The sequence below is a fragment of the Dermacentor variabilis genome, chromosome 2 (genome assembly GCF_050947875.1).
Source record: "Dermacentor variabilis isolate Ectoservices chromosome 2, ASM5094787v1, whole genome shotgun sequence".
Classification (NCBI taxonomy): Eukaryota; Metazoa; Arthropoda; class Arachnida; order Ixodida; family Ixodidae; genus Dermacentor; species Dermacentor variabilis.
Window position 1 is genome coordinate 95,064,480 of NC_134569.1, and position 25,513 is coordinate 95,089,992.

A 25,513-nucleotide genomic window follows, 5' to 3' on the forward strand; every position below is an offset into this window, starting at 1 on the left:
TAGGGATGCATTTCCCATTTATATCTATGTAGAGCCCCATTTGCTTCAGTTGACTTTGCGGTGAAAATGGGATCATGAGAGATGTGCAAAGATTTCAACTTGATATTGAAATGTCAGGTCCACACCACACTCTGGTGACAGCTGTGTACGGCACAACTGAGTTCGGCTGTGTGGGCCCTAACTTGAAAGTGATCTGGAAAAGTATAGTTTAGGTGCGTTGAGGGCCGATAGCCTCATGTGCACTGCGTTCTCGCCACTTAGTTTTCCTTGAAGCGAGAAGCAGTAGAAAAGAATTTTCACTCACTCTCGCTGCCGCTCTTCCTCACGCCAGCGTTTTGACAGTGAGTTTCCAGAGTCATAGAGTGAAATGAGTTTATGTTTGCCTGCGCGCGTGACACCATGCTTATTAATTTAGAAAGTGAATGTTTACGAGCTTATACGGCGATAAAACTACTATCCTTAGTTCGTATAGCTCTCTAGCAATTTGCTATCATAATCGATGCTCCGCCTTTCAGGTGAAACTGCGACATTTTATTCTGCCTACTGTCATTTGCAAGATCTCAATATTGTCATGCCGGTGCAGTGTCAAGGGCAAGAGAACCACAAAATGAAACAATTTTTGCCAGAGCACCTTTAAATATGGTTTTCTTTTATTACCAGATATATTGGCATACAAATTGCTTGGCAGTTTTGGTTTTATCAATCAACCTTGTTTGCTCTAGAAACGGCTGGTGCACCCAAGATGCAGGCAATGCTACTAGGGCATCCAGTCATGTCCAGAGTACAACACGTGTCAAAAAAACACTTTCCTCGAATTCCTAGGCACAAAACTTAACACTCTCTTTGCTTTCCCGTCCCAATAAAAAAAAATAATAAAGCATGGGAGCATTCATTACACATCCTCACATCTGCAGGAAAACAAGATGTAAAATACTTACAACCTTGCCGAAATTAAGGAGAAAAAAAAAGGGGGGGAAATGCATAGAGCTGAAGAAAAAAAAAATACAAGAAAAGTGCTAGTTCTTCTCTGTGTCTGTATGTGTGGTTGGTGTCTCAAACAACAGTCAATGAAAAAGAAAGGCGAGAGGGGAGAGGCACTGTCTATCCATGTTGTAACAAGAGTACAGGGGACAAAAGAAGAAAACAGTAGCTCCTTCCCAAACCTTTCAGTCCAACAATGCAATGAGACAATGGCCACTGGCAAATGCAGCGCCAAATGTGTCCCAGGCCAATTTGGGTGGACAAGGCGGCGGGTTACAACAGGCCCCTCTCCCTGACTCCCGATCTCTGATTGGGTAAAAAGGCATTTTTCTTGTGTCCCCCTGCTGTCCTAGCCTAACCCCCCAACGACAACGACGAAGTGAGAGTGAAACGTTGGCAGAGCAGCGGTAGAAACGACGGTGGCGCCAGTCCCTTTGCATGGAGCTTAGTAGCCAGTGAGTTCAGAGAAGGTCTGATCCAGCTCGTCCGAGATGGCCTTGTACTTCTCCTTCTCCTGGACAAGCTCGTCTGTGAGGGGGTGGGCGTGAGCATGGCAACATAGCAATGAGATTATAATACCCTGTGGAAGAGGCTGGGGGCATCAAATTCCTGTCATAGGCCTCAAAGGCTTGCGTGCATTAACACGGCCTCTAAAGACATATCATACACACTACTGCTCGTCTACCACGTTTCATATGTAGCAGGCAATGCTATGAAGGCTAGAGATACTTCTCCCACGGCTCGCAATTGCGACCAAGAAATAGTGTCACATATGCATCATGTAATTCGATGTAACACTAAGTCTTATATTGTAAAGAAATATGATTTATTTATTACACAGCAGGCACCACACATCTCAATCTATTTACCATTGAACGAATGGAGCTATACGTTTCTGTGGCCAGGAGTCGCAGCGCATTGCTTGTGACCAAAACATATGCAAGTCGCATACTGGAAACACTAAGGCACACAAATAATATGTAATTTGACATAACCTTAGGTCCACAAGTTGTAATTGTAATATATGAAACACTCACTGATAAAAAAGTAACTGCACTGTGAAATGTGCGGAGCGAGACGTCTATCATCTGACTAGCATTTCTGCAGCTTCAGCAGCATTGGCAGCCAAGTATGAAACAAAGTACATGTTCAACAGCCTGCACTTTAGCACAGTACAAAGAAAGATAGAAATAGTAACCATGGCCCTGTGCAATATTTTTTTAAGGAGGTTGTGCAAACCTGCTAAAAGGTGCAAGCATATTCTGACAAGTTGCTTCCACCAGAAGCCGACTGCTTGCAACACTCATGTTTCACATTAAAAAACAATTAAGAGGGAACAAAACTTGCTAAGAGCAACAGCTGTTGCTCGTGTTTTAACTGCTGCAACTACAGTGTCAAACTAATGGCAAAATCCAAGACTGTATCAAGTTGCCGCTTCTCAGTGACACGGAGTGCACAGCAATGCCACACCTCAGCTGAATTAGTCACTGAGGTTCAATAATGCTTCTCAGAGGTTCCCATGCCTTTATTTCATCATGCGACACTTTCAGTGTCCCTCTACAAATGCACACAACTGGTGCAGTACTTGTCAAGCAAGCCTGTCAGAATGAATCGTTGGGAATAATTACTGACGCACAGTGTCTACTACACTCGAGGCATGGCATTGCCTTCCAAGAAGTGTCAAGTAAATTTGAGACAAGCTCTCATATCAAGATTAAAACAGCTGGTAGCACTAATCACTTTCATTATCTTTCAATCCTCTTCTTCAGACGAAATTACATTCTAAACTGCATGGTAAAAACTGTACTTTTAAGAAAGAACAAGGAACAAGTGTGCAAAGAGGTGCGAGCTGCTAGTGCACTTAGCGCACATGTCTGTTCAATATAATACGGAATGGAGAACGGATTACCTTTGTATAGAATGCCAAAATCTGTCTAAATTAGACATTCCCACATGCCATGCAACACATGGAGGTTAATATTAGGGCACGCACCTAACACAACACATACATCTAATCCTTTGTTGTATCACAGTTGACAACAGCAAATTTCACAAATGTCCATGTTGCATGCAGTTAACTAACAACCCTTAAAGGTGCCTTGCTCAACATGAAAATGGCTAAGTAACAAGGGATGTGGCTCAGTATAGTGCAGGCTTTTAACAACATCTCTCTGAAAGCCAGCTCTTACTGCCACACCGTGGTTTCATTAGCAAATGCTGCACATAATCTTAGGTTTTGACGAAAGGAACAGCAAGGCACCTCAATACAGCACTAATGCTGCAAATCCGTCCCAGTTAGCTCCACATCCCAAGCATTGTTAATCACCGCATACCTTAAAACAGCAAACCGCACAACCACCTGGCATCACCACCGCACGTGCACAGCACCACAAGCCACCACAACTACAGACGTGCCTCGTACAGCCACACTACAGCTAACCACACCGCAATGACTGAAAATGTAAAACAACACCACTCTTACTGCATGGCTCGCTGTGAAAAATAATTTTGTCCTGCACGATGACTGCATTCTAACAGCCTCAAGCGATGGTGTGCAAATTACCAGACAGGAAGAGGCAGCTACACATACGTAGTCAATGTGATTGGCCATAGCCTTAAGACCAAGAGGCCCACTAACTAAACAATATGGTCACCCGCCATGATGGCTTTAAGAAGTATGACCTGATGTGAAAGGCACAAAGACGATGATGGACACAGAGAGAAACACACATACACACAGGTTGTGTTTCTTTTTGGTACATGTTTCTTTGTCCGTCGTCATTGCGCCGTTCGCATTAAATCATGCTGAACCAACATGCCCAGCTATCCATCCTAATATCGTAAGTAGTACTTATGCTAAAACTTATATCTAAGCTAGCCTCAACTATAAAGGCTGAAAAGCTTAGAAGAGAATGTACAATGCCTAGTATCAATGCCTGCCAATATCACTGCTTAATTCTGGCAACATGACTGCTACAATTACAAGCCACACATGGCCTTGCATTTACTCCAATTGCAAAAAGTAGGTAGTACCATGAGACCCTTGGTAAATGACGTATAGCGAAACTTCGGCTTAGTGAACCACACTTTCATAAAACTTATTCTATAATACATTTCCATAAAGATCACAATTTTCCTCAGCATTGTCTGATCTCGTTTCTAATCCAGTGATGACCATGGTTCAACAACAATGCAATAAAAACAAGCCTTTACGCAAGGTTCACACTAGACAGCATAAGCTGTGTGAATATTCCACACATAGTTTGGCATGTTATCACACCGTCAACTGTTCTCTAGCTTATCCAGGAAACCTTACCAATGGTCTCATCAATATCTGATGGTCTAAACTGTTCGTTGAATCGACATTACAAATAACACAAGGTGCTTCAGCAACCACGTTTTAGGTTTTGCACTGAAATGAGCAATCAAAAAGTGCTTTTAAGTAAACCGCACGAATAATGCTTAGTTGCAAAAATTATTAATGCACCAAGTGAGTTGGTTTCCTGCCAACAGCCCTATTTCCAGAGTCTAAAGACCTTCTGTCTTGAGCAGTTATTTACCAGCACAGTATCCTGGGTTTGTGGTTTGCATGATCAGCATAACCTCTGAGAGGAAATAAACTGTTCTGCAGCATAGACACTGAATGCTTTGCATGTGACCTTGTTAAATCAACATCCGACTTTATATTCCATCCAGCCTGCATTAAAGGTGTCGGGCACACAGTGTTGTGGACCAAGACACTGCGGGTACGTCATCCAACAGTCTATCTATGGCAGCAAATGCTGTAGTGGTGGCTAAGTAAACGTGTACTGTGCATGGTGGTGCTGCTAACAATACACTCAAGGTGCTAAGGGGTTGGGGGGGGGACGGGGGGGTTGCGGTTAGTCACACCTGGACAGAGGGGGGAAGAAAGCAGTGGCAGGCAGAGTGGGGCGCCGGAGAGCCCGGTCACATGGACTGCAGGTCCTTCAGGGTGGTCTCCACCTCTTCCTGGAGCATGTGGTTCTTCTCGCGCTCCACAAGCAGCTCGTCTGTGTGCCAACAGAAGCTCCTGCTCAACAATGGCTCTCCCGACACCCTCGCCCCAACTGCTGATACTACGACGGTTCGTCACCATGAGGCGGTTTGTCACCACGCCCGTCACACCGTAATGTAATGATTGAAGGCAGAGGAATATTCCAGCTACGGTGAGAGAAGACTTTCCTGGCAGGGAGCACAGACTATGTGCAAGCAAGAAATTTAGTCGTCATGACAGAATGCAATCGTACAGCCACTTGATCAAAGTTGGATTTGACTGAACACAGAAGCCTAATTGGCCAACACTGTGCAAATGGTGTCTTGCAATTTTCCAGTAACTATATTCACCTAAGTGCTAGGGATGCATTCAATTGGTCCAAGATTAGTCCCATAAATAAGAATAATTTATCTGGAAAATTCGTTTTAGAAAATTTTAGATGTATATGATAAGACAGAAGCTGCACTTACTGATGCTAATGTATCCCAAGTCAGTTACCTATTATCAATATGTCTAATGATAAAATAAAACCTCACACAGCATGTACAAGCAAGTTTAGCGCATACCATTTATGCTTGTACATTCTGCTGTTCCCAAAAAGCATTCATTAGTACTCTTAAATGCCGTCCCATATTCCCGTACTTTCATGTGTTAATCACTGCATGCACTGAGAGAAACCACAGCAAACCGAATAAATTAGATGGCATGCTAATACAGAGAAATCATAGCATGCAATATTTGGACGAGCACTTACCTTCCAGTCTGTCCACTTCCTTCTGCAGCTTCTGCACTGACCTCTCGGCAAATTCAGCCCGGGCCTCGGCCTGTGCGTAGTGGAGACAATCACTGAGTGCTCGTATGGGAGACATTTGCAACATCACATGCACCCATCATGATGACCATGCTGGAGCATGCAGGAAATGTTTTCAGAGAAACTACAAATTTCGGCTAGTAGATCTTTTTGCTGTATGCAAAGAACAGCTAGAAAGGAATCCCAACATTATTTAGCCTTTTGCATTAAGATGATTCAGTATACACTCACAATAGAGACAACTATAATGCACTTTACCACAAATTTGGTGCCAAAAGAGGCAAATTGATAGGTAGTCGTAAGCAAATTCCAGGTCACTACATTCACATTTAGCTGATATACAGAGCTCCTGCAGCCCACAACTGCTGCATCAAACAAACTTGGAAGCTTTAGTGATAACACACAGTCCTCACAGTCACACCAAGAATAAGGCGATTCATGTTACGTGCCCTAAAAACGCTACTACCATGGACATATAGTTTTCAACATGAACAAATTTGTCAATGCAAGATTTGCTTTAGAAAATGTGATCATAATGACAAATGAAGTATAAGAAACAAGGACAACTAAAAGATATGAACACTCAAGGTGCATCTTGGGACGAAGGAACAAGATACTACAAGCAAATTAAAGACAGGATGAGTGCTGAACAAGCCTCAGTTCTCATCTGATGTTTTCCTTCAGTCTTTGTTCCTTCACACCAGTCTCAAGATGCATACTGAATGCATGCACCAACTAGCCCTACACTCCATGTTAACAATGTGAACACAATGCTGTAACGGAGGATCACAGCAATAAAACTACAAAAGCAGGTTTGGTAAACATTGGCACAACAAAGTATGGCACATACGCTCCTGCACAGAAAAGTGCACTCTAGAGCTGCAGAGGTAATACAATTCACAAAGGAATTCTAGTACCGTTAGTAAGTGGAGCCTAAAAAAGAAAGAACGAAAGAAAAGAACACCACATAACAAGAAAGCACAGTTAGTCCGTGACACGCAAGAGTACAGCGCTAAAGAGAATGGTAAGGATTTTACACGGCAGGTGACTAAGTTCGGATGCAAGAATTGGCAACGCCAGCTACGAAGGGGTAACTCAAGGGCTGCTACTGTTGTCATTCAACCATTATGGAAAGAATAGGAAAAAAAATATGTGTCGAGCAAGACGAAGGGGTGTGCAAGAAAAATAAATGAGTGCTAACTACAGGCATTCACGGTGGCACAGGGGTTTGGGTTGGAGGGAAGTCAACCGCTCATGGGGGCAAGCTAGCAGTAAGCGTACCTCTTGCAGCCTATTGGTCATCTGCCGGATTTGCATCTCGTACGTCTCCTCCTTTTGCAGGGCCTAAACCGTCCGTCCCAGCGCCCAGCGGCAACACGAGAACGAAGAGAAAGAGACACACACACGCAGCAAAGTTAGAACGCAAAAAGGGGCACACTTTACCTCCTTCAGTTTGGCAGTCATTGTGCTGATCTGAAGCGCATACGACTCCTCACGCTGCTGGGCCTGTGGTTCACGACACCCCACCCAAAGTCCCGAAAGACAGAGATTGCAGGATTAGAGGCGATAATGAGAGATGATTAAAAAAAAAATAGAGAAGCCAAGCATTTCTAGGGTGACAGATGCCACCCACAAGAAGAAAAGACACTCACTATTATCGGATTTCATGTTTGCTGCAATGTCTGCCAGTTGACTGGTGCAAAAAGCCATAAGGAAGAGCGGTGAATCTCAAGGCCCAGTGGCTACTACTTTTCCGATTCCGAGCTGAATGTAGCTAGGCAGTTTGTTTTTAAACATATACACCAAGATATCTGGCACAAGAATCTTGAGCCATATTTTGTAACGATTATTTTCGATATCTTTCAGTTTTGCAGTTCCAACATCGAGTTGTCGGTGCAATGAACAACGAGGCCTGAATCAATGGAAAATAATCCTTACAAATGTAGGCGTGCAAAACGTTAAGCTGCAATAACACCTATATAAAATTATTTGGCTACAAAGACAAATGGTGATCATAATTTGACATTAGTTATAACACTAGCAAGCCAAAATCTGAGCACAATGGTTAAGAAAGCAAAGACTGCAGAGTACCTATTTAGTGCAAAGTGCAACAAAGAATACTAGTACAACATTTTTCTAATATACAGCTGGCCAAGCCAACTGGCCATTCAAGATCAGTTCAATGATGTACAATGTGATACGCTGAAGAAATTTCGTTCGGAACAGCATCGTGTCTCGATAATGCAAAGCAAATTTTGATCACCAAGCAAGAGCCTGAAGTTACCAAGCACAGGCAAAGAAATGCCTTTTGTTCACGACTGAGGAGAAACGGACTGCTGCTTATTCCTCATCCCTGTCCAAATTCATGATGACTGCCCATTACCTTCTCTTCGCTCACTTCCAGGGACTTCAGGTTGTTGCCCACGACACGCAGCTCCTCCTCAAGTTCCACAATTTTGCTGCACAGAAGAGTTGCACAGTGAGGTAACCAACATTTGTTAAACAGAACCAGCGTATAGATCAATACTGAAAGTGGTAAAACTGAACTGTCAGCTATGAAAGTACCCCAAAAAGAGAACGAAAGGAACAAAGGAAGAAACAGAACTTTAGAAGAGAAAACTGCAATCACAAATAATGTGGGCCTGCAGGCAAATAATGAATAAAGCATGCAACATCTCTAACTAGCACCTTTGTCGTAAATGTTATGAAAAACTGCGACGAATAAACTAGCAGGCTGTGCAACAAATTATTATGGAATCTTGAAGAGGGGACAAGAGGCAATTTTGTGAGAGAAAGAACAAAGACACCAAATGATCACGAGTGACATTACACTTAGTCGCAGTGGTCAATGGACAGTAACTCCCATTGAAAATGTCAAGGCCAGTTGGTACTAATGAAAAGCCCTACCATTCCCCACAAGGTATGAATCATTTGCTCTGGGAAAAGCTCGATGGCAATAACACTGAATCTCAATGAAGCTAATACAAGGTTTATTATCGCTAGATGGGCCCTCCGTAAGCATGGTGACAATAGTTCTTAATGAACATTGAAACTCTCATAGTAACATCTGTGTAAGAAATCAAGGAAAGAGGGGAAGAACAGCCTTTCCACAGAGCTTGCACTGTTGACAGTAAAAGCTTAGGGGCAACAGCAGCGATATACAAACTAAATTTATTTATTGCTGGCAGTCCTGGTGTGCTACCCAATATTGAGGGCTGCATTGATTGATTTGAGAGCACACCTAAGAAGTTACTTACAATGTCTCTTTACAGCTCCCGTGGCCATAAGCTATTTTGGCCAGTATAGTGCATCCCAACTAAAAAGCTACCAAAAACTCAAACACAAACCAAGTTATGCAATATTCTTTAGACATGCAGACAAGCCTTGTTACCAAGGGGCAGAACAAGACCAAACCACATAACATTAAAAGCCCAGCTCTACATCGCAAACCATTCTCAGGCGGGTAAGTGAAAACCTCTCCTACTACGATCACCGAGAGTGAATGTCACATAAAAGGTATTGTAGCAGTTACATATACGCCACTGCCCTGTAACAGCAAAATCCTATTTATAATAATCAAGATGGCAGCTATCACGAAAGCTTTACTAAAAGAAGAGTCACTACAAACCACCGTTCCCACCAAGTAGCTTTGAAGCTGAACAAAAGGTTACCATTAAATCATCAACAAGTGCATAAAGCACAAACATCAACCACATTGAATTGAAAAAGTTTAACTTTGCCTAATTTGCACCTCTTCAAAAAGTTGCTGTCTCATCATCAGTACAGTTTAGTGGTTGCCAGCGCCTACAGCATTTAATGTCCTCAGAACAGTCTGACCTACATAGGAGCACACATCCCTGGATGCCACAATCAGGAATGGCAAAACCATTGCTCAGTACAAGATCCCAACAGAGGTGCCAGTGAAAGTCTTAGACAAAGGCTATAAAAATGCATTTCCTAATGCCACACCTCCAATTTTGAATATTTTTATCTTTTCCACATTAGAGTGCTTGAAGGACTGAACTTCCTTCCTGTAGCAATTCTTCAAGAGTATGACACTATGTGAAAGCCACGACAAGCCATCCCACCACTTCACCTAAACAGTCTAATGAAATGTTGCAGTGCACATAAGACATTCCTCTTGAAGCTTAATCATGTTGTTATATTTGTCCACTTCATATACAGTCACTCAGTTAAGACCAATCCCTATGCAAAATTTCAACCTTGCAATAGTCCCTCACTTCGGAAAAAAGGAAAGAAACGGCTGCAGTTGCTAACACTTACGAGGTGCGGAAATGTTCATGTCTGTCAACTTTAGAGCAACCAAAAATTTGCAGATGTGCAAACTAAGGTAAGTAACTTTAATCCAAGGGCCCTTTCACTGTGCTGCTACACTTAAAAACAGCAGCAAGACAGTGAATGCACGCAGGGCAAGCGACATATGCATGCAGGGCAAGTGACATAACAGACTATACCTAATTCACGGGACTCCAACAACTAGAGCAACCAAATACATGGCTGCAATTACAACCGAGTCTTTGCAACAGCCACTGTTAATGGAGGACTGCCGAAGGTTAAAATAATAAAGGGTGTGCGGCACACAGCCTCACCTCTCGCCCGTGGAGGCCCTCTCCTCAGCCCTTTCCAGGTCAGCCTCCAAAAGGGCGATGCGGCGTGCCATCTTTGCATGCCACCACACACATTGCACATGCGTTTGTTGTGTTGCACGATGGCAGGGGCGATCATTGGGGAAGACAGGATCAGGGTGGCGGACGGGGAAGAGCAGACACACGGCAGAGTTGTGAGTGGCGGAGCAAGGTACACGTACCACACGCGAGAGGCACTCTCACACAAGTCAATGCCGCAAGCACGCGCACACACTGGGCAGACACATGATGGGGTCGTGCGGAACCACTTACGTCTCACCAGTCTCTGCACGCTCTTCAGCGCGTTCGAGGTCGGCCTCAACCATGGCCAACTTGCGGGCCACCTGGGGTGCGGCGACACACACACGGAGCATTTAGTCTTGGTAGACACCGCAACGTTCTGCTACCTACTGCAACCGCTGCTTTATGCTGATGTAGAGAATGTCGCTCTGCTTTACTCCATGCCACCCCCCCTCCTACCCCAGAACAATCACTAATCTTCTCACGCACAATTTTGGTCCATAAAGTTCAGTTTTAGCAGCCAAAGGTGCATAGCAAAGGTGAAAAGAAAATACTGGCAATGGTTTTTGAGGCAAGCAAGCAGCAGTTCAAAACAATGACAAAACCAGAGTAAAAGGAATGTCTGAACATTAGGAGTGTGTCACCTTCTTGGTATCGTTTTGAACAGCATAATCTTCGAACAGCAACTTTGTAATTTGAAGTTATGCACAATGATATAAAACTTTCAAGATTTCAAGATGGTTAAGTCATATACAGTATAGTTCCAGCAAGATCTAAAAATGAATTTCTCATTGTCTTATGTGACATTAAAAACAAGTAAACACAGTCAGCTTGAATGAGTAACAAACTGCCTACAACTGCTCAAGATGCATACCTTAATCATGCAGGCAAAAGTTTTTATTTTCTTTGTAAATTGGGATATGGTTAACGAACACACACATGCAGCTTTCAATGAAAATTAATTTAAACCTGTAGCAAGCGTAAGAATATACACTCTTTTGTTAAATGAACAAACCAATATATTTCACAGAATCATCATCTGCAGATGCAAGCATCAAAAGCCATTGCTCCGAATTGTGCGGTTTAAATCACAACAATGATCACACAGGGACGTGCAGAGTTAGTGGACGTAAGTGTGTCGGCCAAACCAAGCGAAGGCAAACATTTAACCCAGTGGTGATTAGTTCAAGTATGTCTCGTTGATGCCCACAAATATTTCAATACACTCCAGTACAGGTAACGGAAAAACCTCAACGTGCTGCAAAACCTGTGGGTTTAAATGCTAGACCTATTCAAAGTTAAAAAATTATGGGGTTTTACGTGCCAAAACCACTCTCTGATTATGAGGCACGCCGTAGTGGAGGACTCCGGAAATTTCGACCACCTGGGGTTCCTTAACGTGCACCTAAATCTAAGTAGACCTATTCAAAGTTAAGTTTACCCAGCTGTTTTCTTGACAATGCTCCAGAAAAATGTATACAATGCAGTAAGTAGTTATATACACCTAGATTCTCATGCTCAGGTATTTGTGACTAATAAACAAATGCTGAGCAAAAATTTGTTTCAAGCAAGAGCTGTTCTTAAGTCTTCACAAAAGGAAGACCTACACAAAAGGAAGACCTCTAGCTACTCACATTAAACAGCCCTTCATGGCAACCACTGATACTGCACTGCCATCACAGAGCAGAGGGAACAGAAAAGCACAACGACATTGTGGTTGTCTAAATCAACCAAGTGAGCTTGCTTGCAAGGCCCACTTTGAGGAGACAGCTTGCTGACAAATAACTAGGTAGAAGACCATGCACCTAAAGAGTCACTACTACAGTCCCAGTGGAACATTCAACTAGGTAACGGGTGCGGACCCACAAACCATGTTATAACAAGTGCATCGCTGAGTGCGGCAAACTGGAAACAAGGGTGAACGTGGCTCTGTTAGGGGTGAAGCCGAAAGGTTGCAGGGGGGGCACACTCCGAGGCACAGAACACACGGCAGCCGGGGGTCACATGGAGCAGAAGGCAGTGTGGAGTAGCACACAGCATGCCTCGCTTCCACTCTCTCCAGAGCCAAGTCACCTCATCGTATTTCCTGTCAGCATCCTCAGCCATCGTGCGCGCTTCCTTGAGCTGCCCCTCGAGACCGTCCATGCGCTCTTCGTCTGTGATGCTCCTGTGCTCCAGCATTTTGCGCATGCTGTTCGCGAGGACAGAGAGAGAAAGAAAAAGGCCGCGCGGTCAGCTGTGGCCGGCCTGGATGCCTCACCTCTTCATATTTTTTGTCAGACTCCTCAGCTATGAGGCGTGCCTGGCCCAGCTGGTTCTCAAGCAGTGTGATCCGGTCATCTTCCATGTTGGTGCGGTTCTCCAGTGCCTTGCGGATGCTTGATAAGCAAAGTAATGCGTGTTTGAGAGCAGAAGCACCAGTGAACACTGGCAGGCAATTTCTCTAAATGAAAAGTTTGTCTGTACGCAACTTCATTAAGCCGTGTGCTATTGTGCAGGAAGGCTACCTCCCCCAAAAGCTAGAATTTTTTGGTCATGACCTCATGAAAGAATGTGGTGTTGACAACAAGAAAATTAGTTGGAAGTGCTAATAGTGTGCAAAAAGTTCAGCAACTTTGTGTGTTCTACATAAGAAAGAAAGCCTTTAGATTTGTTAGTTTTGTACAAGGAACAGAGAAATGCTGGATATATGTACTGATGAGCCAAGCTGTTTCTTGGAAATGCCGGAGATCCTTACAAGCCATGCATGTCTTTGGCACATGTGATACATACAGGAGCACAGGCACAGTGTGACAAATTTGTGCTTTCCCCCCCCCCCCAAAAAAACAAATAATGGCAACCTCTAGAGACCAATTTTGAATGTACAAAGTAAGAACAATCAACTGACACATAGCTTGAGTACTGATACTACTACAAATAGCAGCCTGACTAGCACTTGACATTATAGTAGATATGATCATAGTAAATAATGAATGCAGTGGGTCACCAGCAGCCTTGTATCTGTAATTTTGTCTTTTACTCATTGACTATGTTATGAAGACAGGAATATTGCAACAATTTTCTGGTCGTATTGAGACAATGCTGCAACAGGCTGAAAGCGAAGTATTTGAGCTTTGCAATACCTCTAGAATGCTCCAATCAACATCTCACTTTCTTTGCAAACATTTATTTCTGCACCAAAATGCTTCCATATTTGGATCACTTCCTTAAACTAATCCATACTTCAAGCTTTCCACCTCGTGGCAGGCTAGGAGTGGTAGTTCAAGCCCCTGAATCTTAGGTTTGGGCTTGTTATAAAGGAAATTTTCAAGTCCTTTAATAATGCTGACAAAGAAAATGTACACCTATTTGATATGAAAATTAAGGAAGCTACAATGAAAGCTATACGTTTCATGAACTACCTCGTAATACCTCAAGCCTATGTGAGTGTATGGGGCTAAAGGAAGCACAAATATTCAAATATGTGCCAACGGTGACTCAAGTTTCTTTAGACAATTTGACTAGAACTTGACAGCAGATCAAGCTATAAGATGCTTTCCGGCATAAATAACATTAGAACAGTACTACAGCTCCCCAAGCTCGCACTCATGAAACAATGCCCCCTTTCCCTCCCCGTTTCCCAAGCTGTTCTGCAATTACATACTTATTTTCACTGCCCTGAATTACACACATAACACAAAAAAAGTGAGAGCACAATTTTAAGGTCAGGAGTACCGTTCGCTTTCGTCAGCCGCCTGGGAGGCCTCTTCCAGTTTCTGGGTGGCAATCTTGAGTCGTTCCTCAGAGCGTTCCAGGTCCTCCTCCAGCAGCTGGATGCGTCGGTTGTGGGCGGCAACCTCAGCCTCAGCCTGTGCAAAACATAGACATTACAGTCAGTGATTCCAGTGACGAAAACCATTACTCTATTCAGGTTTGATTTTCTGCAGAGTGGACAGTATGCTGACAAGAAAAATAACTGTCTCGCCTTCAAACACAAAATACAAAAGAAAAGCGCATATGCTCTGCTGTTTTAATGAGCTCGCAATTATGTCAGAGGACGAGAATTGGCAAAATGTGCCGAACTCTTCACCCAAGAAAGATCAGTGTTAGAAACCATCAACAACCATTTTTAAGGTGGCGTTGTCAGACATAATGAAGTGTTTAAAAGACAGCTTTGGTGTTGGTTTCATGGCTTGCTCGCTCGATGTCGAAGACATGCATCATTTGATTACTCAAGACAAACTGCTGTTGCGCCACAAAATGCAGGAACTGCTTTGGTGTGGCCACATTTAAAGAAAGATGCCAGCATATCCATGAAGAATTCCATTAGTCTCACGTCCGCATGTGGAAGCCAGATTTTAATAATTGCAGAGGAAACACCTCTAAAAATTCATACCGGTGATGTGTAGCAGTAATGTCTATTCTAGAGACAATTTTTTTTTTCAGGGCAGTTTTGAGGCTAAATAACAGCTAAGAAGTACACGGCTCAGCGATTCAAAAGCGATACTCTGAGCATGTGGCTGCTGGAACTTTTTTGAGCCATCGGTGGGCACTGGAGACACAGATCTGATTTACTTTTGCATAAAATGAAAGAGAGTGTCTCTGTGATAGATTGCGACCGCATTCGGCCCCCTCAGCAATCACACAACATTCACCAGTGGCCCAAAAAGGGTTGGCCGCCATGCAGTCCAAGTATTGTGCTTCAATTGCCGAGCACTGTACATGATAGCAAATGCAATAATACAGCTTGCGTGAATGACAACATTTACCTGTTGGATCAATTTTAAGGCTCCCATAATATTGCTACTGCTCCAGTTCATAAAGCAGCAGAATGACATAAGAAATGTGCACAGGCTAGAATGGAAGCAATTCATTCACTGCACATTATCCATACTTGGTAAATGAATAATCACTGCAGATGATTCCGAGGCTATTTGTGTGTATACAAAGCAACTATTTTTTCTGTTGCAAGAAAACTGACATTTATGACAACTGCATTAAACATAAGCCTCAACATCCAGGAGCAGAACAAGTTATATATGTTGCTAGCGGCAAGCTGACCAACAAATGAAGCAAATAAGGCCTGCAAGGTACACTACTTATCTCGATGCTAGCCATTTCTGGTGCATACCTGCAGATTTGCAACATAGAAGCAAGGTTGACTGATGAATGTTAAAAGGTAGTAACAAAAGCAATGTCTAAATGGTAGACAACATTCTAATCTGACTACTATAGCCTTGGAGACTGCACTCATAATAGTTTCTCTCAGAAAGCAGCTGTGCCTGACTGTGCTTCCTATATCTGTGCTTCATAACAAATAAGAGAAACTAAATACCTTGCGAGTTCACGTTTGTTAATCGAAATGCTGTTCAGTTCATTGACTGCTGCAAACACGATGCGGAATGAGTACCTTGATGCCAAATGAATGCTTGAAACACTCTTGCTTGCTCAAGTTGCTGAGTGTAGTAGTATTTGCTCCACAGGTGCAAGCTTCAATGGAATTAACACAATTCACTGAATTCAGCAGGCCTTCGGACATTTCAAAGCAGCTGTCCTGAGTAACAAGCAGACATACTTGCAATGAAGAGTGGATTTACTGCCTGCCGACATTTACATATCCGATGATGCCCTTCAATTAGAGCACACCAATAACATCTGATAACATTTCAGCGTTAAGCCGCGCAGAGAATTTTAACGTAAGATAATTTACGGTTTTTTGCCTCTGCTTTAGAAAATGTCACGCCTTGCAATCGCAAATAATTATTTGATGTTAACGCAGGCAGCGAACTAAGTGGCAAAGACGACGTGGGGTGCCAACAATCGAAGTCAGGCATCGCGTCACAAGCCGTGCTGTGTCATACAAGCTAAACAAGCGAACAGGTAGGGCCGATCCAGGGATGTAGCGGCGGTCGCATGGCGACGCCGGCGCTACTAATACAGCGTACATAAATTTCACTTGTGACAAGTACGGCACGGAAACGCACACGTGCGTGCACTGGGCGGTCGTTAGGTATTAAATAACAATCGACAACGAAATGCGCTCTACTCGCAGCTACCGCGACATCACCGGGGGGCACAGCAGAATTATGTGCTTCTATGCGTCATGGAAACCGACTTCCCTGCGGAGGAATGACATGAGATCGCCAACTGGCGTACAGGACATGCATATGCGGGCCTGTGGTTGGGAGCGCTGTGACTCTAAAAACCGGCCGGCCACAAATTCCGGGTCGAACATACACCGAGCGTAAAAACCAGCTTAGGAGCACTACGGTGTGGAAGGGGGGTGGGGTGGGGGGTTGCGATGGGAGGGGGGAGGTGAAGAGCCGGCCACGGCGGGCCACCGCCGGTAGCCAATGGGTATTCGATAGTATCGGAACGCTTTAATTTCCTCGGCATTTTTTCGCGCTAGCGCAATGTTGCGCTCCTACAAGGTCGGTCAGACTAGAATACCGCACCGGACGCCGAGCTGGGAGCGGCACTTTCACGAAAACAAACCGAAAAGGTGCGCTACGCGCAGCGCAAGCACCACTTTAAGCTACGACATGCACCAAAACACACGAAGTTTACGTATACTACATGCCCAAACAGTGGTATGCAAGGTCTCCGCAACTACGAAGGGGAATAAATAACACAACGGCAGCAGGACCGGGATCGTTTGCGTAATATGGGTTACAAACTCGGTCCTTATAAGGTTTCGGCAAAGTAGAAGTAAAGCTACATCGCGCGAACACGCTTAATAACGTGCTCCGTGACCACGGATTGAGCCGTACGGACCACCACGGTTCCGAAACACACGATTCTCGGGCGCCGTAGAGTCTGTACAATGCAAAATTGGCCACTCACTTCTTCACGACGCCGGATTTCTTCCATCACCCGTGATTGCGCGTCCTCTGCTTGTTCTTTCGCAGTTTCCAGTTCATCTTTCATGGCCCGCATTTTTTTCTTGAGCACTTCTAGCAACGTTCCCTGCTGGACGGCGCTCATCTTGACTGCTAAAGTTCACACCGAAATACTGACAACTGGGTGGGGAAACACACCCGCTACAGGCCTAACGTGGACGAAGTCGCCGAGCGGCGCATGTATACAAGGTCGTGATGGGCGAGGCCGCGTGCGTACAGCGGTCGCACGGACGCGCGCGCGCGGTAAATATAGTTACTCGGCTTAGGAGTTACCTGAGTGCTTCCTGAATCACGAAAATGGTCAAAAACGGTGATGTCGACGTACTGCTTTCACTTGCAGTAGCTGCTGTTGCACTTTTCCGCGCTTTTATCTCCAGTTCGAAAAAACAGAACTTTTGTGTGCGTGTTTTTGTAGCAAGCGGTACGAATGTACGCGCGCGCGCGTGTTCCCCCGTGACATTTTCAGGTTACCTTGAGGCGGGCTTTTAAATTTTATTGTTGAAATGTATTTGGGAAACCGACTTAAATATTTTCGCATGACATCTGGCAGTGACCAAAATGAATCGGACTGTCGTTCGCTGAAAAGTGATCTTCGCTGTGAAATAAACAAGCAATTTAAGGAGCACGTTCACGTTGGAGTTGGCGAGCTACAGCTAGCGATATATTTTCGAACAAGTTAAAAGCTAACACGTGTAAAGCTTTCATCTGTTTTCTTTTTTCCTGTCTGTCCAGCATTTGTGCGCTCTTCACACTTAAATTTTCAAATGTAACTTTGGTGATTTATTTGCGTCAATTACTTCCTTATCTGTTCTCAGCACGTGGCATGACCGAACAGATAGTGCCCTATGCTGCGGCTCTTGTGAAGCATGATTACCGATTAAAATTTGGCGTTAGAGGGCAATGTACATAATGCACAATTTACATAATCTATACTGCAGTGGAAGACATTGTGGCATATTGTCCTCTAACGTTAAAACTTAAACAATAATGATTGATAAGGCCTGAAAAAAAAAAAACGCGGCTTGTAAGATTCTCAGTAACACCCAAGCCTCATTATTGTGACAAATGTAAAATGTTCCGGGCGCGACAGTGACTGTTAGGATCCAGCACATTCCCTATATTTTTTTTGTCACTATCTGAAGGGAGCGCGGCCAACATATCACCGAAAAGAGTGCAAACGCTCGAGTGTAATATTCGCCACGGTGAGGAATATCGCAGAACAGTGTCAGTGTGACACTGCATACGTGTACATGCATGTACTAAGATTCGGTCCGCGAACTCCGATGCTAATTTGATGAAGCGCCCTCATCTCGACACCTTATACGCGCTCTCTGATATTCGAATTGCAAATTGCCAACGGAAGTTTCTCAACACGGAGACCACCGCTGGTGACACGCGACAGTGGCTGGGCAACAGGGCGGCGTCTTACGAGGCTTCGCCACCGCTCCTTACGTAGGTGTCCCACCGCGAAACATTTGCATCTTGTTATAGGAACGCCCTTCTATAGCTCGCTTTACTGGGGTTTAACCTCAGGGATGTCCGTCAGACGCTGTCCAATTAAGGATTGTTGCATGAATCACGGTTTACTGCCGCCAAAAAATTGCCAACAAGGTTATCGTTGTGACTGAATCGTCCAGCGCACTGCTACGACACCATGTAGTTTACCGTCTTCTCTTGTAAACTCGGGTAACATGCACGTTTTCTTTTTGTTTTTTTTCGTTCGAGCACTGAGGATGTGCGTGTCGATTGTAAATGGAACCGCATTCTACTATGCAGCGCACCACTTTGCGCTGTTCAGCTGGCTATTTACCAAGCGACATACTGAATCGAATCTCGAGCTGGTGATAGTATTATAACCTCGGCGCCAGTATTGATCAAAGTCTGCCTTCGGTTTAAAAAAAAAAAAAAAAAATGGTCTGCAGCCGAACGGTCAAGTCAGGTTGTGGCCACGTTAGGAAGAGCTCTCAGCGCAGCCCTTTCCTTTTTCCCCTGTTATATATATATATATATATATATATATATATATATATATATATATATATATATATATATATATATATCTCGTCGCAGTTTTCTTCCCTTTGTGCGCTCGGAGCAGCTTCTGTAGTTGGCCCTATTAGCCGCGATGCCGAAGACGAGGAACCGAAGCTCTCGGCGCGTCCTTATCGCCTCATCGCAGACAGCGTGCGCAGGTTCGGCAGTTGCCACCGCAGGAGCCCGCCGCGCGTCTCTTGATGGCGTCGAGCTTGACGCCGCGACCGAGAAGCTAGCTGCACGGTGTCCGCGCATTTTCTCCGCGGCCACGTGCCCACTTACGCCGAGCGTCGGTCGAGCGCGCGGCGGTGTCGTTTTTCGGCGTGAAAGGGGCGCCCTTGTGCTGCTGCAGCAGCTCGCTTCGGAAGAGCGCGGCCGCGGGCCCGCCAGGGGAACTGGGTTAGCGACGCTTTCGCCGTTTCAGGGACGCGGCGTCCGAGACGGAGCGCGCGCCCGTCGCCGCTGTGGAATGCATGCAAATGGCGCGACGGACATTCCTTCGGGGGGAAGCCTCCCACCTCGCAGGCAGTGCGGCCGCGCGCGTTGCAGTGTCAACGCGCAATGCGCGGCGGAGGTTATCTCACGTCTCTCGGCGGGAAATGCGACTCACGAAAGCGCTTGCGGACGTTGAGCCTGAGCTGAAGTGGATTGCTCGTCGGATTGCTCATCGGTGTATATCAACTTCGCTTATCGGATAGCTTGGCGTTCTTTGTGTTTTGCACGGTCGACGTTTTGCCTCGCAGGAAAAGGTGCGCCGGCTATAATTAGCCGAACTGTCGTTAATACGACTTCGACAGCGTCAGCGAGCTGTGGTCGCATGGTAGTGTAGGCGTTCGGTGCTACAGGTCAGCCCTTTTGCCAAGTCGGCGCTAAAAGATAGGATGATCATAAACGTCAGGTCGCATTTCAAATGAAAATGGCAACGCTGTAGTGGCTTCGATATTACTGCCGCTTAGATATATAGGTAGGTACACTTAGGATAACCCTTAGCCCACGCAATATAAGCCAAAACAGTCCAAACGATACGAACAGACAACCCACGTTGGTCCCATCGTTGGTATTGGCGATGTGGCGTCTTTTTCGCATCCCAGACTCGTTAGTCCTACACCTGTCATCCGCATACTGCGAGATGCGCCCACATAATGACGCGCGTTATCACTGCCAAGTCATTTGCTTAAACTCTACAACAACAGTGCTCGTTTAAATACGCAGGACGTGCAACACGAACGCGACTCGTCCAACGTCACCGCGCCGAGGGCTGTTCGCGGGGGTCGATATCTCTGCAGGAAACTCTATGGCTAATATGTACTCACGGCCTGCAGAGCCTTGTCCTTCTCCTCCAGCTTGCTGTTGGCCTGGGACAGCTGCTCCTGCACCTGGTCCAGCTCATTCTCGATCTGCTGGATCTTCTTCTGAAGGCTGCGCACCTCTTCTTCAGCCTGCGAGGGAGCAACGGGCCGTCCAAGGCACGCGGTTAACGGCAAGCACTTCCACGTAGAACTCGCCATTTCCTTCGGCGTGCATTACATTTTGCGAGCGTCTATACTTTTCCACACACTCTACCGGTCAACGCTGCCCCACGTGCATGCGCGCTTGCCACAACTGTCAGCGCACGTGCTGTGTTCTTTGAGCGGAACGCTATGCGATGGTCCCGCATGTGATGAGACAAGCGTTCAGCAGTCGAAGCTGAGAACGCGTGCACTGCGGCGTTCGCCAGGTCTTTCCCTGCGAACGCAACGCATACAACGCTCTCGGCGTCTCGACCGCGGGCGCATTCTCGGCTTCATATGGAGGTACTTATATGTTCATGGGTGTAGAGGACTGTGCTGTGGATTTATGACCGTATACGAAGTGATTTCTTTTCATTTTCCTACAGATTCTTTATATTGTTGTTTCCGCTATACGAGAAAAGGAGTAGACGTCACCATTATAAGGTGACTACGTCTCTTTCTTTTATTTTCATTTCAGTAATAGGAAAAAGGACCCAGAAAAAGTTCGGGGCCTTAGTGTGTTTTTTGCTTGTGAGCTTAGCGGGGGGAAATGGCTTACGAATGAATAACGCTCGCGGAACATTCATTGCTCTTTCTTTTTTGTACAGCAAGATGTGTCTGCTCTAAAGGTCTACTTAAGCCAATGTCCTTTTCTTTTTGTTGGGGTAGGGGGGGGGGCAGGAACTTTACACTGCCGCCATAATTGGTCATATTTGGTCGCCAAATTTGGTGAACTGGAACTTATTACAGGTGCAGCGTGATCGACAAAAGTCAGGCTGTGTTAAACCACGGCCGCGCTTGAACGCTGGCCGACGCGATTAAACTAACATTTACGCAGACATATGCCACGGCCTTCGCTGTGATTTTTCGTGCTCGACAATTACGTTACAGATTCAATTCTTGAAGCTGGCACACTGTCTTCTCTACCCCTCTATGCTCTACCCCTCCCCCCCTTTTTGTCTGTGTGTGTGTCCTCAGTTAACTGCAGGCTTATTGCTTTAATCAAATACGAGTGATTCATCCGGGAGGAAACATTTAGCACATCTGTTATCTGTACATCTGTATATATATATATATATGCGTGTATTCTATTTTTTCTTCCTGTGGCAGAAAGGATGTTCCACATCTGCCGCCGAGGTTTGTGAGTGGTGGCGCTGGCTAACACTCCCAGTGCTGGTTCTAGTAGTAAAACAAAGACCCCAGAAAGTTTTTCGTGGTAGCTTAAGTGGTAAGAGCATCGCACGCGTAAAAAGAAGACGTGTGTTCGTGTCCCACCTGCGGCCAGTTCTTTTTTTTCATCCACTTTCATTTCTATTAACTTATCATTTCTTCAATTCAATTAGTACGAGTAATTTCCCCTATGTTCTCCTTCGTGCCTTTGTTTGTTGGCTTCTTATGATATGAATACTAAATATCAGGTCCCTCGGTAAAAAAATATGTATACATATGTCTTCTTTTTCTTTTAGGCCGATGACACTTGGCCCAATTCACCTTGCGGCTATCTGGCCTCGAGGCGGAAAATTTTAGAATCAAATCAGAGAGAATATTGTTCGTTTGTTTGATTGCCTTGTGGCGTGTAACGTCAAGAAACAACATCGTGGCTGTGGGATACATCGTAGGGGTGTGTTACGGATCAATTTTGACCACCTGTGGTCAAAATTGTATATTGTAAATAATTGTAAAAATTGTAAATATATACGCGTGCACCTAAGCCTAAGTAGTACACAAGTGAATTTGTATTCCGCCTCCTTCGGAATGTGGTCGCCGCGATCGGGAACCAGATCTGCTACATCGTGCTGGGCAACAGATGTCATACAGTGTAAAATAATTTACACACTTAAAGGTGAGTGAGGGTGTAAATCTCCCTATAACTCGCACTCTTACACTCGGGGACAACACAGGGAAGGGGGGAGATGGAAATTCAAGACGATGAGCAAAATGAGAACGAGGTAAAAGCGGGTGCCAACGTTTCGACAAGTGGACTTGAAAAAGGCAAGTTCACTTGTCGAAACGTTGGCTTGCGCTTTTACCTTGTTCTCGTTTTGCTCATACTCTTACCTTCAATAATTTACACCCTTAAAGGTGAAGAAGTGTGCAAATGTGTCTATATCTTACACCCTTACTCCAAAAGGATGTAAGGGTGTGAGTTATAGACACATATTTATACAATTATTCTCTTTTAAGGGTGTAAGTTATTTTACAGTGCTATAGCTCTACATGTATTTACCGCGGTGAGTGTGAGCGTGAAGGTCACTTTTGAAAAGTTAATTATTTGAGGGTCGTGTACATTAATGCTATGAATTATACAAACATATATATATATATATATATATATATATACGCGCGTGTGTGTGTGTGTGTGTGTGTTTGTGTGTGTGTGTATAACATGTACCTCAGTTTTGTTCTATTTTGTGCTATAGCGCGATATGTTGTACTGTACTCCTGGACATCAAATTGACGGGTACGGTACACTATGTAGGGCATATGTACAAGGCTGCGTAGATTTGGTTGCAAGCCATAGGATACTTTTTTCTTAATTTCTTCGCTTGCACTACAGATGTTAACCTGGGCAAGGAACGAAGGCAAGGACACAAGAAAGCAAGAGTAAGCCAGATTTGAAAGGTATTTGAATGCCCAAGACTACCACAGCAATTGTCGTCTCTAGGCGGAATTTGATACGAATGAATGGGTGTGTATTGTCTGTGCGGTACGAGTATCTGGACAGCACGCATTCGACCTCGCTGGGATTTTCCGATTTACAGGATGATTAAAGTCTCACAAGCGCGTTTGCAAAGCCCATAGCACGTGCTACGTTATTATCCGCAAAAAAGACAATGCAGAAGCTCGACGGTAAACGTCTGCTATCTTGGATGCTGAATGCAACATGCACCCTTCATGTGTGAGTAATATTCTGTGGCTGCAGAACAGCACTGCAACTCCTCTGTGACGCGTCGGTTGCATAAGACTACACAGTTCAATTCCATTTCTTTTCTGCTTCGAAAAAGCTTCTCTCAAATAACGAAAAGCAAAGCACGAAAGTGAAACAAATACACAAAAGGCTAACAAGCTCACCCGCGTGCACCGGTGTCCATCTTACGACGGAAAAAGTCTTTTGTTTTGTTTTGATTTTAAACTGTAATTAAATGTCTCTTATCAATGCTGTGTGAAGGAAAGGTGCCCGTCATCAAATAGCAGCTGCACCTTTCGGACTATACGTTTATGTATACAGGCTACGAGAGACCATGAGATGCATCCGGATCAACTATAGCGATTGTGCTTTCATCGAAATAACGCCAATTCAGCGACAAGTTTACGAAAGCGAAAGTGCAGGCAGCCGCGAAATTTTATTTGCGCGAGGGCGCAGAGTAGTCCGAATGTTCGTGTCCCCAGCCCAATGACGGTATCGGAAATCCACGAGAGCCTGGGTCAGGAACGCCGACAGCTTTGACGTCACATCCGGCACGCGCTGCACGACGGGGGAACCCGAAAAGGTATTTGCCAGGACGCGTGCCCATGTTTAGGTCCGCCGGCGCCGGATTTAGAAGGTCCGAAATAGATCCGCGGGAGAAGCGGAGCGCCGGGACGCCTCGTCCGCCCTCCCGTCTCTATCTGCCACTTTAGGCCCGACGAACCGAGCCCGTTTAGTTCTACAGCCCGAATCGAGGGCCTAAACGTCTAAATGGACGCGTTCACCTTCCTCCTCTGTTCTTTTGTTTTCTTTTTCAGCTCGCAAGCATTGGTTGCATGCTGTCTCCACCGCCGAGCATAGTTTAAGGTTATACTCCCAGCCGTTTTATATTTGTTTGTTTTGAGCATGCTCGACCGACAAGAGCAATACCTTTGTCTCCCATGCAGCGGCTGACCATTCACGTTGGTCGCTCGGGGGAAAGACTGTCTTACGTCACGAGCGCTTTACGATCTAATAGCCCTATCAAAACTTACGAGCAAAATTCTAAAAAAAAAACACGTTATCTGTGCGATATTTAGCGATCGGTACAGTAGTAAAGGTTACTTGCTGTGCCAGCCTGTAGAGGACAGCACCAGCAATGATCAGGGACGACTTAGATTGACATCCTACATCCTGACGAGTTATTCTGAGCTTATGCTTCTTTGCACACCTGACAAAAAGAACGATGAGACGGCACAAGGGGGCGTTCACGTGAGACCCGCGATCGGCGAAACATGCGCGAGCGGTCGCGTGTGAACATCTGTCCCTCGTCCCGCCGCCTCCTGACCGCGCGAAGCAGGGGAGGACAAGCAGCATGCCGGCACTTCTGCTTTCGCTTCTACAAGAAAACCCTCGCCGATGCACACATGACAGCCGGCACGGTGCAAGCTTAAGGACACGGTTTCGGTCTCTGGCTTCGCGGCCGCGGTGCACACACTCAACGCGTCGCCCACTGAAGTCACTCCGTACCTTCTCGGCGCGCAGAGCGGCCTCCCTGGACTGCCCTTCCGCGGTCTCTGCCCTGTCGACCGCATTATCCTTCTCCAGCTTCATCGCCTGCATCTTCTTCTTGATGGCCTCCATCTTGGCTGGTGTTCGTTGCGGCTCGGCTCGCTGAGAACTGAACGGTCTGGGGAGCTTGGACCACTCGTTGAGAACGCCCTGGGACGACTGGAGTCTGGACGCCGGG

At 45.3% G+C, this 25,513-nt stretch overlaps 1 protein-coding gene across 12 annotated transcripts; it reads right to left on the bottom strand.

The window, feature by feature from the left end:
• Nucleotides 1–628: 628 nt before the first annotated feature.
• Tm1 (tropomyosin 1) lies at nucleotides 629–25,513 on the bottom strand. Of its 12 annotated transcripts, none has more exons than XR_012826045.1 (10): nucleotides 25,294–25,513; nucleotides 20,700–20,825; nucleotides 14,189–14,322; nucleotides 12,735–12,852; nucleotides 10,418–10,488; nucleotides 8,191–8,266; nucleotides 7,251–7,313; nucleotides 5,751–5,820; nucleotides 4,873–5,012; nucleotides 629–1,509 (listed from the first exon to the last, which is right to left on the bottom strand). XR_012826045.1 is itself a non-coding variant. In XM_075681338.1 (9 exons), the coding sequence occupies exons 1-9, from the start codon at nucleotides 25,405–25,407 to the stop codon at nucleotides 1,427–1,429; spliced, it is 855 nt and encodes a 284-aa protein (XP_075537453.1). In that variant the 5' UTR covers nucleotides 25,408–25,512; the 3' UTR covers nucleotides 629–1,426. The 12 variants fall into 12 exon arrangements, 7 of the variants coding, with proteins under 7 accessions (XP_075537453.1, XP_075537451.1, XP_075537450.1 ...); XR_012826044.1 differs by lacking the exons at nucleotides 10,418–10,488; nucleotides 12,735–12,852 and adding exons at nucleotides 10,727–10,797; nucleotides 12,548–12,665 and having other exon boundaries at nucleotides 25,294–25,511; XR_012826043.1 differs by lacking the exons at nucleotides 7,251–7,313; nucleotides 10,418–10,488; nucleotides 12,735–12,852 and adding exons at nucleotides 7,089–7,151; nucleotides 10,727–10,797; nucleotides 12,548–12,665 and having other exon boundaries at nucleotides 25,294–25,509.